The sequence below is a fragment of the Grammomys surdaster genome, unplaced genomic scaffold (assembly GCF_004785775.1).
Source record: "Grammomys surdaster isolate TR1022 unplaced genomic scaffold, NIH_TR_1.0 437, whole genome shotgun sequence".
In the NCBI taxonomy this organism is placed as follows: domain Eukaryota; kingdom Metazoa; phylum Chordata; class Mammalia; order Rodentia; family Muridae; genus Grammomys; species Grammomys surdaster.
This window is the reverse complement of record NW_021604856.1, coordinates 442,466-456,295: the sequence shown is the minus strand read 5'-3', so window position 1 is coordinate 456,295 and position 13,830 is coordinate 442,466. Positions and strand designations below refer to the sequence as shown.

At 41.7% G+C, this 13,830-nt stretch overlaps 1 protein-coding gene across 1 annotated transcript in view; it reads right to left on the bottom strand.

The window, feature by feature from the left end:
* The window catches only part of Herc1 (HECT and RLD domain containing E3 ubiquitin protein ligase family member 1), a 151,997-nt gene that overhangs the window by 11,666 nt on the left and 126,501 nt on the right, over positions 1–13,830 (bottom strand). The window contains exons 58-67 of the mRNA XM_028781433.1: positions 13,458–13,751; positions 12,176–12,241; positions 11,878–12,003; positions 10,880–11,018; positions 9,181–9,362; positions 8,293–8,448; positions 7,296–7,418; positions 6,307–6,409; positions 4,109–4,278; positions 2,270–2,408 (exon numbers count right to left, since the gene is read on the bottom strand). Coding sequence (XP_028637266.1) covers positions 2,270–2,408; positions 4,109–4,278; positions 6,307–6,409; positions 7,296–7,418; positions 8,293–8,448; positions 9,181–9,362; positions 10,880–11,018; positions 11,878–12,003; positions 12,176–12,241; positions 13,458–13,751 — 1,498 coding nt within the window. The remainder of the gene's footprint in view (positions 1–2,269; positions 2,409–4,108; positions 4,279–6,306; positions 6,410–7,295; positions 7,419–8,292; positions 8,449–9,180; positions 9,363–10,879; positions 11,019–11,877; positions 12,004–12,175; positions 12,242–13,457; positions 13,752–13,830) is intronic.

Genomic DNA, 13,830 nt, shown 5'->3' with positions numbered 1-13,830 from the left:
ATCCAACCACTTACATTTTATACTTAATAGTTTGCTATATATACTGTTCTACATAGGTATCTATCTATTCCTCTACCCATTAATTCATCTTCTCTTTTTGGATGCTTTAGTACTTGTGAGAGTTTGATGAGAGTGACCCCCAAAGGCTCACAGATTTGAATATTTAGTCACCAGGGAGTGGCACTACTTGAAATGATTAGTAGGTATGGTCTTGTTGGAGAAAATGGGTCACTGGGGGGGGGGTTGTCTTTGAGGTTTCACAAACCCAATTCCAAGCCCAGAGTCTCACTCTTCCTGCTGCCTGCAGATCCAGATGTGGAACTCTCAGCTCCTCACTCCAATACATGTCTGCCTGTGTGCTACCTCGAAAAACTGTAAGTAAGCCACAATTCAATGTTCTCTTTTATAAAAGATGCCATGGTCAGGGTAACTCTTCATACAATAAAACACTGACTAGTTTTTATAGAGAATACTAGTCTTTAAAATTTAAAAGAACAAATATCATAACCCTAGCAATGGTACTGCAGGGCAGTAATTCCTGCACGAGTTCAAGACCATCCTTGGCTACATGCTAAGTTTGAGACCAGCCTGGATTACATGAGACCATCCCAAAAAATCCAAAACAATGAGACAAAACAAACACACACAGAATTAAAACAAAACAAAAAAGCCCCCCAAAACAAAAAGCACAGGAAACCTGGTCTTTTCTCCTTTAATTATTTCTGTTTGAATAAGAGACAAAAACAGTTGGGGCAGGGGGCAAATTCTTCCTTTCCTATTCAATAACTGTCAGTCTCATATTAATGCAAATGAGAGGAGGTATTCATCTCCTTCCTGACAGTTAGTCCTTAAGAAAAAATATCTCTGAGGAGTCTTCCCCAAGGACTTGCTGAGAAGTAGGGGGTAAGAAAAACGGAAGGGACCTCTAAGCACTCAGTCACATGTGGCTTCAGAACTTCTAGAACCTTAGACACCACAGGCTAGCAAGTAGAAGATGGGGGGTTGACAAGCAGTAACACAAACATGGGAATTACAATTAAGGAAATGGCTACAGTTGAGGGAAAGGAAAGATAGAGCCAATCAGAGGCCTTGTTAAGGGAGACAATTATGCATATGTTTGTGTATGCATATATGTGTAAGAGGTCATTCCTCAGGGTAAACATCTACCTTGTTTTTGGATACAGGATCTTCTTCCATTGGCTTGGAGCTTGTTGATCAGCCGGGCTGGCTAGCCAGTGAGTCTCAGGGTTTGACCGTCTCTGCCTCCTCAGCACGGGGATTACAAATTTACGCTAATACTCTAGGCTTCTTTGTGGACGTTTGGACTCAAATACTGGTCCTTATGTGTGTGTGGCAAGTATTTTGGTGAGTAAGCTCTTTTGTCAGCTCTGCCTTATATTTTCAGGTCTTTTTTTTTTTTATTGACTATAATGATTTTGTAATATTTTTAAAAATTTTAAAACTAGAAGCAGCCATTATTCCTATTCTATGGAATAAAATGGCAGTAACTAGACTTGTACTGAGTCACTGAATAAACATCATGTTTCAAATGGCTACTGGAGTGAGGAATAGTGACACCTCAGAGCTTTTATTTTATTTCATTATTTTTTCAACACAGGGTTTTCCTATAGCAATGGCTGTCCTGGAACTTGCTCTGTGGACCAGGCTGGCCTTGACTCTGCCTCCTGAGTGAAGCACCTCCACCCAGTCTGCCTCAGTGTCTTTATGATAGTAAGCTTATAAAGCAATTGTCATCTTTTTGTTGGTGTTTTTTGAGACAGGGTATTCCTACCAGACCTAGCTGTCCTGGAACTTTCTATGCAGATGAGGCTGGGCTGGAATTCACACAGATCCCTCTGCCTCTGCCTCCCAAGTGCTGGGATTAAAGGTGGATCACCGTGGTCAGTTTTATCTGTTACTTTTTTTTATCTATACAAGTATATTTATACCTATCTATATAAGTATATTTATATTTAGTAGATGCTCTAGTTTAATTAATTTTTATTTGTCTAAAAAACATACTGATTTCTATGGAGACTGGAGAGAGAGAGAAAGAGAGAGGGCATGAAGCTTGAATATACTGAAGTCTGCAGAAGAAATGCCTGATATGAAATATTTATGGTGCTTGTAGCACAAAGAATACTTCAGAAGTCTTGACAGTTTTTAGACATGCTGGATGCAGTCAGAACTGCAAGCAGGGAGTGAGTGCATCACGGCACCACTGAAAGCAGAAGAGCAGCTGGAAGAGGACAAACGGTCTGTCCCTCACCTGGTGCTCTTGGTGGGACAGGTGGGGCTGTCCATGCAGCACTGTGGCACCGGCCAGCTGAAATCTGACGGATGTTCTTCCCTTGCAGAACTGTTACCAGGGTTGGTTCTCGAACGTGGTTGGTGTGGCCTAGGCCAAGCTAAAAATAAAAAAGCAAATGCACAGAGGTTGAAGAGGCAGAAGGCAAGCCAATAAAATCTATTAACACCTGTATTATGCACCAACATCATTAATGAATAAATTCGGGCTGGGGAGATGGCTTAGCAGTTAAGAGCACTGACTCTTCTTCCAGAGGTCCTGAGTTCAATCTCCAGCAACCACATGGTGGCTCACAACCATCTGTAATGGGATCTGATGCCCTCTTCTGGTGTGTCTGAAGAGACAATGTTACTGACATATATAAAATAAATAAATCTTAAAAAAATGAATAAATTCTGATTTCTCTATTATAGTAGTCCTTGTAAGTTCAGACTGTTTCCTGAAAGAAAGGGGCAACAGGACCAGCCAACTTACAGATTAGTCTTAACAACTGGTCACACTCTTAGATTCTTGGAAGAGGTATCTTGGAAAGGGTAGGAGTTCTTTTTTTTCTTTTTTACATTTTTACTGTCATTGTTTATTACTGTTTGGCTACATTCTCTATAATTCTAGCAGCATCTTAAACAGACAGTGTGTCTATGTACAATGAAAACAAACAAACAAAATGGTTTGCAACACCAGGTAAGAGCCACAGTTTAACTGTACATGTTAAGGGATGTCTGGCAGGGATAGCTTGTTTTCTGCACCATGGACAACTTACATGTAAGTCTCAGCATTATGAATGTGACAATAAAGAAAAAAATCCTTACAAGAATGAAATACAGCATCCCCAAAAAAAATATTGGCTTCTACCACACGAGGCAGTTAGAAAATGTTCACATTTTAACAAATCTGTACAAATCACAAGAAACATTCTACAGGTCTATCATCCCACCTTGATGCTAAGAACTTTCTAGAAATGTAGAATAACCATGAACAATTTGTAAATCTAGTTTCTATGTGTTCCACAGCTCTAGAAACTAAAACACTGATTTAAAGAACTCAATATGCCCAACATGGATCATTTACATGCCTTGACTGTTAATGAGTGCCTGCTTTAATATCTCTCTAGGAGGTACAGTCAACTTGTGCCTTGAAGGTCATTCAATTAGGAGTTCTTGTTAAGTGAAAAAAGAAGGCTCCCCAGAGCTCTTACTTAAAACACATTGGTTTCTGGGTAACAACACACAGACATAAAATACACATGGACTCCAATTCTCTGTTCTTGGCAGCAGCAGCAGCAAAGTGTTCAACATCAAGGAAGATCTTGTCAAAACCTAACCAGGGAATTCCCCAAATTCACCATTAATTCTCCTCTCATCAAGATGACTGCAACCCCAGCTTTCTGGTCTGCTAGTGCAGTTATGAGGAGAATGTGAGTGCTCACTAAGGCTACTGTGAATAACAGACCTTCAGCAACAGGGTCCCTGACTCTGTGGGCAATCAGACCTGAGATTATGGGAGGAGGCGAGGACGGCTCTGCTTGTAGGCTCAAAACCACTGTAGAAGCATCAGCCTCCGTCATCTCCTACCAAGTTCTCTGTTCCATACACAGACAGAAGAACACAGACCTCAAGTCTTTTCACATTCTCTTCACTTTCATTCCTGCCCTTACCTCTGTGACTACAGGGGATGACAAGATTTCTTGCACAAGCAAAGGATTCTCTGGACACTTATATTATAAAATACAAAGACATTCTTACAAATATACAACATAGTCAGATTTCAAGAGTATGCAAGAGCAGCAAATATGACATTTACCTGCCCTTCTGAATTGCTACCCCAGGCATAAACATCTCCAGTTGATGCCAAAGCAAGTGTGTGTTCAGCTCCAACTGCCACATCTTCAATGACCACTCCAGCCAGGACAGGGATTTGTTGGGGTCGATTGTGATTACGAGCACGACCCTCAGGCAGGCCTATCAATCGGTCTGAAGGACAGCAAGAGGAAGTGTTATGGATGGTACCCTGACGTTTGTGTTTTGTAACAGGCCATTAACTTTTTGCATTAGAATGACATTCATGTACATAACACGGTGCAAAACCTGCTATTCCAGAAAAATACACTAGATTTCAAGTAACAAATCTGAGGCTATTCCTGTATGAAATGTTAGTCTTTCTATTTATAAAGAAAATTAAAACTAAAGTAATAAGTCAAGCCGAGAGGCTTTTCAATACTCTTATATTAAAAGGACTGACATATGTTCAACACGGCCTTCAAGTTTCTTGTGTTCTTAAAAAGAATGCCATTCAACCTGCTTTAGCCTCAAATTTCTACCCCACCTCTCTCTTTACCCCTGTTGCTTAATAACCTCCAGACCCATTAGGCATGGCATTTGCCATCTGACTTCCACTTGTACGGCTGCCCTAAAACTTTTCAAAACCATGAGTTGATGCCTGCCTGGTTGCTGCGGTAGCCTCTCAGATTCTGGACCCTGGGAATGACATATAATCGTCCAATAATATGGCCTGAGCTCCCCCAGTTCCCTGGAGACTCTCACTATTCTCACCAATATTCTATTCAAATTTTTCTGCCTAACATTCTCTAGAGTTCTACTCACTTCTTCATTCTACATGTTCTCTGGTATTCTTAAATCAACAACAAAGTTCAACCTATTACCACTATGTGATAGTGTCAGTGTCCTAACCTAGATATGCACACTGAATCCCTCTGGAGTCCCAGAGACAAATTCCCAGTAACCTGCTGGAGATCTCCATACACATATCTAGAATAGAAGTCCCTATAGGGTGGCTTTGATCTAGACATAAAACGGTCCCAAAGGCTTATGTGTTGAAGCTATGGACCCAAACTGGTAAAAGCTACTGAGAGGATGCTAACTTCATCAATGGATTCTTCCACAGCTGAATGGCTACTAAGAGCTGGAACCTGGTTGGAAGAAGTAGTAATCAGAGGCATATCCTTCTTTTCTTATATTTATTTATTCACTTAAAAATATTATTTATTTTGATTTTATGTACATGTCTGAGTACCTGTACGTTTGCCTAGTGCCCCCGGAGACTAGAGGAAGGTGTTGAATCCCCTGGACTCAGAGTTAGAGATGGCTGTGAACCACATGGGGTGTGTGCTTGGAACCAAAGTCAAGCACTATGAAAGTACCAAGTGCTATTAACCACTGAGTCATCTTTCCAGCCCTTTATTTATTTGCTGCTGCCTCTTCTCTTCCTTCTCCTCCTCTTGTGTGCACACATACAAGCTATACTATGTATGTAAAGGTTAGAATTTTTCTTCTTTCCACATATGAATTCTGCAGTGGAACTCATGATGGGCAGCAAGTATCTTTATACATGGAGCCATCTTGCCAGCCTGGGGACATGTGTTTGAAGGACGTATCTTGTCTCCAACCCCTTCCCCTTTCTCTACCTCATATCTACCATGAGGTGACTAGCTTTGTTCAGCCATTCTCTTCTCCCAAGAGAGTCTGTTTCTTCATGAACCTAGGAGCACTGGAACCATAAAACTACACACTGACCCTTCTGCTTCCATGAAACAGAATAACTTTTCTTCCATTGTGTCAGGCACTTTGTCATACTGAAGAAAAAGCAAACTCACACAATAACTACAGCAAGCTCCTTCCCTCCTGAGTGAGCTTATTCGTTACCCAGAGGACTCAGTGCTCTCCCAAGACAGAAACTCTAGTCATAATTTACTTCCTTTCTCACGCCACCCTCAACATCTCTGCCTCTACAGCCTGACTGCAGCAGAAAGGAGAAGGCAGAGCTGTCGGCAGTGATTCTTTCAGCAAGAGTGAAGGCTCTCACTTGAGATTTAATGGAGGGGACTTGGTCCTTGAAAATAATTTCATCAAATAGAGGTGGAGAGTAGCAATGATCAAGGGTAATGTGGCAGACACCACTCAGAACGCTCTGTGAACCTAGAAGGCAAACATTTTTTATAATGTACATGTATAGAAAGTAATGTAGGCTAGAAGATACCTTACCTTGACCAAAAGTATACACATGGCCATCTTTAGTCAAAGCCACAGAAAACTGAGTTCCACAAGCAACTTTTTTAATTCCAATTCCACAGAGGACATCAACTTTCTGTGAAATAAAAGCATAAAGTATATGTTTGGAAGGAAAAAAATAAACAAGCAAAAATCTCTTAAACTTTACAACTGGCATTTATAACATTGAATACTGTCTTCAATAAAAAGGCGAATTGCTACTGACTTGTCTTACCCAAATTGTATTCCTAGAGATTATGTTCTCCTACTGTTCTGGGCAGTAACTGAGTGTGTGGGAGAGAACACTGAGGCTCAGGAAGTCTGGCTGACGTTCTCAGGAACTTGTAAAGTGGAAGCACTCCACTGAGCAACAGAAACCACAGAAAACCATGACCTTTGAAACAACACTGCAAGGTCCTGTAGACCACAGGCAACTTCCTGTCAGTCTGCTTTCCTGTCAGCTTTCCCACGTGACCACAGCTGCCTTCTACAGTCCCCACAGATTATGTTCTCTGCTTTTCTGTACCCCTACTGAATATTCATCAAAGCAACTATTAACATGTCACAGACCATATATAATAGCAAACTGAAGTTGAAAACAGTTATAAATCATGTTATGCTATTTAAATATGTAAGGAAAGTGCATGCAGCAAAGCTGCACAGGACGTCTGCAGAACCAAGAAACCTAAACTGTGAATAACAGTTCCTAGTTAATTTTAAAAGTACAGTAGTACTTAGCTCATCTGCAGACAGAAGCTTATCCTTGTGGAATGTTTACAACCATTTAACCTTAGTAATGGTTTTCTAAAAGTCAAGATCTAGAATGCTGGATATTTGAGAATAAGCAACTGAAGGCCTTAAACTTTCATTATGAATTATAAAGATGTCCAAGCTAAAGCACTTCCGATGTAAAAGAGGTACTGACGAAGAAGCAACCCCTCATTTCTGTTAAATACAAACTGAGAGTCAAGGCAGTAACTGACCTGAGGAGAAGATTTTGCAGTGGAATTTCCTAAGCCCAGTTTACCATAGTCCCCGTCTCCAAAGGCCCACACCATGGAGCCATCTGCCGACACTGCCAAGGTGTGGTTCAGCCCACAGGCCACCTGTCGAAACAACGGAGTACTCGGTGAACACATCATCTGACCTGAACACAAACTCTGTTTCCAGAACTGTTCTCTCTTCTTGACTGTATACATTTCATGTGTTGTTTCCCAAGATTCTTACTGGTTTTGGTAAGTGCTCCAAAAGTTAACCCAAACACATCAACTAGAATTCCCAAGATCCCTAAATAATTCTTTTCTTCAAAGTAAAATCCTTCAAGCATTTGTAGCTGACTAAGAACATAAAAGTAGAAAAGGCAGGAAAGAAGTACATACGCCTCAGAAATACTCATTTACTACAGAGGCTGTCTCAGCGGTAACGTAGGGAAAAATCAAGAGATCTTACCCATTATTGAGAAACACTTTCAATGTCTTCATGCAGATGGAAAAATCCAGCTATCCAACTCAACACTGACACACAGGAGCAACAACAAGGCTGTACTGTGTAAGGGCAGTCTCGTGTGCTTGCTGCTGCTTGCTTGCTTGTTTGAGATGCAGTGCTGATAAACAGCCTAGGCTAAACTTAACCTCTAGATCTGCCTACTGCGGCCTTTCAAATGCTCGGATTACAGGGGTGTGCCAACACACCCAGCTGCTAGAAAGACTTTATACAGCAAGTTGTTGGTAATAATTTATGGATGGTGTTTTGTTTTGTTTTGTTTTTTAACAGTCACATCCAAAACTTAGGGGCCAAAGCTGTGAATTTTTCACACTGGGAAAAAAGTCATGGAATTATAAAGTATGTCAAACAGAAGGTACAGAGGTTAAATGCAACTAGCAATTCTGGTCTTTCTGACTGACAGAAGAATATCCAAGTGGAAACAGAAAAGGTAAGAAATTACTATCAACTAAAGCATCGTATTGACTTATGCCATGCCTGTCCAATCTGATATCCCTCCAGTGCAGTCACTCTCTCTGGAAGTTTTTTGTTAGAGGTGTTTCCAAGACCCAGACGACCATAGTCACCATTCCCAAAGGTAAAGAGTTTGCCATCTGATGTCACCACTGCTGAATGCTTGAAGCCACAAGACATCTAGGACAGAGACAAGGAGACAAAAGTTTGTAAGAAGGAAGACTAGGAAGGAAGCCGTTCACGTTTGACTATGAATGTAGCAATATAACTGGCTGACAAGTGAAGAACAGTCGTCTCCCTGCTCACACGGCCCTCCCTCCTCATCTGCCCACACGGCCCTCCCTCCTCATCTGCTCACACGGCCCTCCCTCCTCATCTGCCCACACTGCCCGCCCTCCTCATCTGCCTAGCAGGGTCAGAAAGACCAAGGAGACACGGGAATAACTGTCATCACTCTTCTGGCTGTGTACACTGACATAGACTGAAGGAAACAAATGAGTGGGAAATTTATAGTAAACTCTGGGGTGCTATGTGATTTTATAATATTATCTTAGATCACCAGCAGATCTAACACACATGTACATCCATTTGCAACAAAAAGGAAAGGTTAAACGAAAACTTCCCACTACCTACCAACAACTGTAAGGTAGGACCTAATCACACGCAGTTTTTTCCAAGAGCATGCAGCATCCTACCCTGGACCAAGTCTGCTGGCTTGGAAAAGTTCAGTCCATTCTAATATTAAAATCTATTTAATTTCTGAAAAGCCCAGTAATGAGCCTACATAAGCAAAATTATTGGATCTCTTATTCTGCCCATGGAATCTGTTTTTATACTATTCCTGCTAGCTAAACTTCAGAATGCTAGTTAATAACTCTGTACTTAGGCAAACTTATGAATGCTGTGCCGGACCTGTACCACTTCTTCTCCTTGTAAGGCCTCAATCTGCCTTGGTCGCCGCTGTCTGTCGCTGTTTCCATGGCCAAGTTTGCCATAGTCCCCATCTCCCCAGCTAAAGACTTCACCACTTTCTGTCAGGGCCATTGAGTGCCCATCTGAGCCACAGGAAGTCACCAGCTGGGTCACCACAAAGCCTAGAAGACAGCAGAAACACAAGAGGTCTCAAATGGTAAACTGTCACTCTTGCAGCTGCTAGGGAATGCCCTACGATTTGAAAAACATCAAAATGGTACTGTAGAATAACAAACTTTTTAAAATTTTAAATCAAATTTATAGACATAGCCTTGCATATCTGGGAACAATCATTCAAAACAATGAAGACAAGGGAGGACATGGACAGCCATCACAGCCTCTAAGGCTGGCATTCTAGCCACTCCTGTAAATGCTTAATCAGGATTCTTTCATCTTTCTTTCCACATACATCTAATGGCAGACATTCCCATTTTCTACAGCTACAGAGACAAGGTTCCAGAGCCAGGGGCTAGAGAGAACTGGTGGGAACCCTGCCTGTGTTCCCACCTACACTGCAGCACACTCTGACCCAGTTCTGCAAGAATCTCCTGTGAACTTACTGGTAAGCCTTAGAAGTATTTACATTTGTGTTCTCCATGAACAAGTGTGCTCATCTTACAGCCTGTAGGCCAAACACATCTGCAGCTAGCTATGGGTGTGACCTAACACATCTGCAGGTAGCTATGGGTGTGGCCTAACACATCTGGAGTTAGCTATGGGTGTGGCCTAACACATCTGCAGGCAGCAGTGGGTGTGACCTAACACATCTGCAGGTAGCGATGGGTGTGGCCTAACACATCTTCAAGTGGCTATGGGTGTGGGCTAACACATCTGCAGGTGGCTATGGGTGTGACCTAACACATCTGCAGTTAGCTATGGGTGTGGCCTAACACATCTGGAGTTAGCTATGGGTGTGGCCTAATACATCTGCAGGTAGCCATGGGTGTGGGCTAACACATCTGCAGGTGGCTATGGGTGTGACCTAACACATCTGCAGGTGACCTCATATCGCAGTGTTCAAAGGCTGAATACCCCTTATTGTAAGCTTTGTGATCCAACAGACCCCATAGCACTTTTTATTGTTCCTTTCTAAAGTGATGTAGGACTCTGCCAGATGCCCTTTAAACTCTTTAGCACAGCTGGAAATTTTCATGTGAACTATTTGTTATGTTAATGAAACACACACACAACTACCTAATTACAGTTTAACAATTTTTTTTTTTTTTTTTGGTTTTTCGAGACAGGGTTTCTCTGTATAGCCCTGGCTGTCCTGGAACTCACTCTGTAGACCAGGCTGGCCTCGAACTCAGAAATCCTCCTGCCTCTGCCTCCCAAGTGCTGGGATCAAAGTGTGCGCCACCACCTCCCAGCTCAGTTTAACAATTTTAAAAACTCTGTCATTTTAAAACCTTTGGTTTTCCTCTGATCTCAAATACATATATGCTGCCAGATTCTAGCACTCCTGCTTGTGAAATAGCTTAAAATGTGGAAATTACAGCTATATATATCACCTAACTAGAACCTACGCATAAGCAAACTCCATGGGTTCACTAAGTGGGAAACACTCCAGTGGACGCACACATTCCTACAGTCAGGTCACAGTCTCTATCTAACCTGGCTAAATCCAGGGCAGCCTCACCTTGCAGGGCTGAAATAACAGTCAGCACATGAAGGTCATCTGAATTTCCTTGCCCCAATCTGCCATAACTTCCTTCCCCACAAGCCAACACTGTCCCATTGGCCTGGATGACAAAGGTGCAGTTCTGACCACATATAACCTAGGATAAAACACAAAATTAAAAACACTATCCTTATTTGAGTCAGGCATAAGCAAGATACACTGTGTACATGCATGAAATTATTTAAGACTAAATAAAAACATTACCACCTCACTACCTTTATTGTTTAACATACAGACATTTTAGGTGATCCCATGCACTTGAGGATATCTCTACCAGCTCTTCATTTCCTTTGTACAGCAGAAAAACTGGCCTACCTGGGGCTCCCCTATAACCTTTGATTACTATACTTCTGATTACAATTAATATGAGGACCATCTGACTGAGATACTTCAGAACTATGAGATTTCAGCTAACTGTGCACAGTTAAACAACAACATAGATAAGAGAAGAAAGAGGAAAGGATTTAGGAAACTACTATTTCTGGTGGAGAAAGAGGCAGAAATTGGAGGGGGCACATGGGGAAAAGCAGTGAACTCTGGGACAGCTTTAGGGAGACGAAAACACACAGATGGTTTGGGAATACAGTACCATGACTATTAGGTAAAGGAAGGGGTATCAATAAGGTGTGGCTAAAGATCCTAGGTAGATCCTGGTTCCCCAAGAGCACAGAGATTAACAATTAGCTCAGCTTCCATAAATATACACTGCACTGGCCTTTTATACGGTGACATTAATTCACTATACTTGGAAGCAAGAACATTTTAGAAAGTGCTTAATAAAATGTCTTACGTACAATAAAACCTTGGGGGTTTTATTTGGAGACCACATATAAAATGAAGTTCTTTAATGATTCACCACAATAGACTACAAAAGTGACAAGATTCAACCCCAAATAAGTCACTGACAGCAACTAGAATTCTCACATTTCTTCTCTGCTCTTCACTCTGCTAGTTACCTGTTGGGCTTGTGAGAAAGAAGGCGCTGTAGCTGGTACCATGACATTTCTTCCAGCTTCAGCCAGTTGTCCATGTCTGCCAGCACCCCATAAGTAGACATCACATTTACCTCCCAGGTGCCAGTCCTAAAAAACCCACAGGCACCTAAAGTTAGGGTCATCTAGTTGCTCAAACAAATACATACCGACCACAAGCATGTGACAACCTCTACAGAAAACAGAAGGACACAGAAACACATGCATTTACAATCAAAAGACTGACTGAAACCCACCACATAGTAATCCTATCTTTACTGACCTCAGGTCTGGAAGTTGCCCAAGACATAATTTGTTCATCCATGCCATTGATCCACTTGCTGTTATCCTGTAAGACAGAGCACACAACAGAAACAATGATGCTTTGTCGGGACGTGTCTGCTCTGTCAGTGACGCTCCCTTTCTAAAGAACATGGTGACATTATGACACGTCAAGAGGAGCTGCTCTTATTTTCTTTTTTTGTTTTAAAAAGACAGGATCTTGCTATGTTGCTTCAAACTCTAGGGGTCAAAATTCTCTTACTTTTTCCTTCTAGGAAGTTGGGGTTGGAGGCATGTGCCATCCCACCCAGCAAGTTCAGTATCATCATAATTTCAAATTTGCTTTTTGCAGTCTAATATTTACTTTTACTATACACACTTTCATTATCACTGTAGCCTAAGTTCAAAGCTAACCATGCATATTTACTGAGCACCAAGGGGTGCAAGGCTATGTACAAAATCTACTGCCTCCCTAGATTCTTTGTCTAGCTTGTTGGGTAGGTCTTGTCATTGTTTTGGGCTTCAGTTTCCATATCTGTAAGATGATATTAGGCCAAAATCAGGTTCAAAAAGAGTTGTTATACCCTGTTCTGTTCTACATTACTGTACTCCTCTCTATTCCATTCTTTGTATATGGTGCTGGTTGAGGACCAAACTCAGGGCCCTGTACATGTCAGGCAGGTGTGCTGAATATAACATTCACAACACTATGGAAGACACTTCTTGATTAAAATTATGTATTCAGATGAATTTCTTTAATTCATTTATGTTTTAAGTTGTATTTACATTTTTATGTTCAAATGTTTGCAAATATAAACCTTAACTAAAGTTAGGTCAGGTGCTGGCTTGTATCCCCTATACTGGCATCTTATGGTCACCACCATTTCTATAGCTGAACACTATCAACTACAGTAAGAAAGAAATGACTCACTGAATGCTCTTCTGTGATGCTGATTACTAATATGTTTTAAGTGTGGACTAAATCAGAATTTCTATGTGCCATCAATCTCACAAAATGACCAAAGGAAAACTAAACATGTGTATGACTAAGGAACTTAACAAGCACCTACAGATGAAGAAAACAGGAAAGCATGGAACTGTGTATGGAGTCAGGAGAGTCAGAAAGGCTCTGTCACCAGAGACTTGAACAGTTCTCCAACAGAAGTATATTCCGTTTATCTAAGGTCATGTCACTAGTTAGTCAAGTCAGCAAAGGATCTGTGGCACACCAAGCAGCCAGGCTGCAACCTCCACTACACAACAGCAGTGCACCATGCACTTACCATGAGGAGCACTAGCTCATCCTCAGGAACGGGCTCTAGATCTGGGACAGTAAATGACTCTGGAAACTGGGCTCCATTAGTCAGGGCTTCTGCAGCCTTGATGGTGGTTGAGAAGCATTCTAACCAGGCCCACTCATTGGGATTCCAGGATGCAGGGTCAGGGAGGCAGTTCTGATGGTGTGGTGGCACTGGAGGGCTACACAACAGCTGATCCAGATGAAGTCCCACAGCAAGGGAAGCCAGACATTGCATGTAGGGGCTGTGAACAAGCTGGTCACCACAAACTACATGAGGCTAAGAAAAAAACAAAAGAATGTCACGTTGAGGAAGAGCCTGTGTCAGATATTCTTAATAGATTTACATTGTGAAAGCT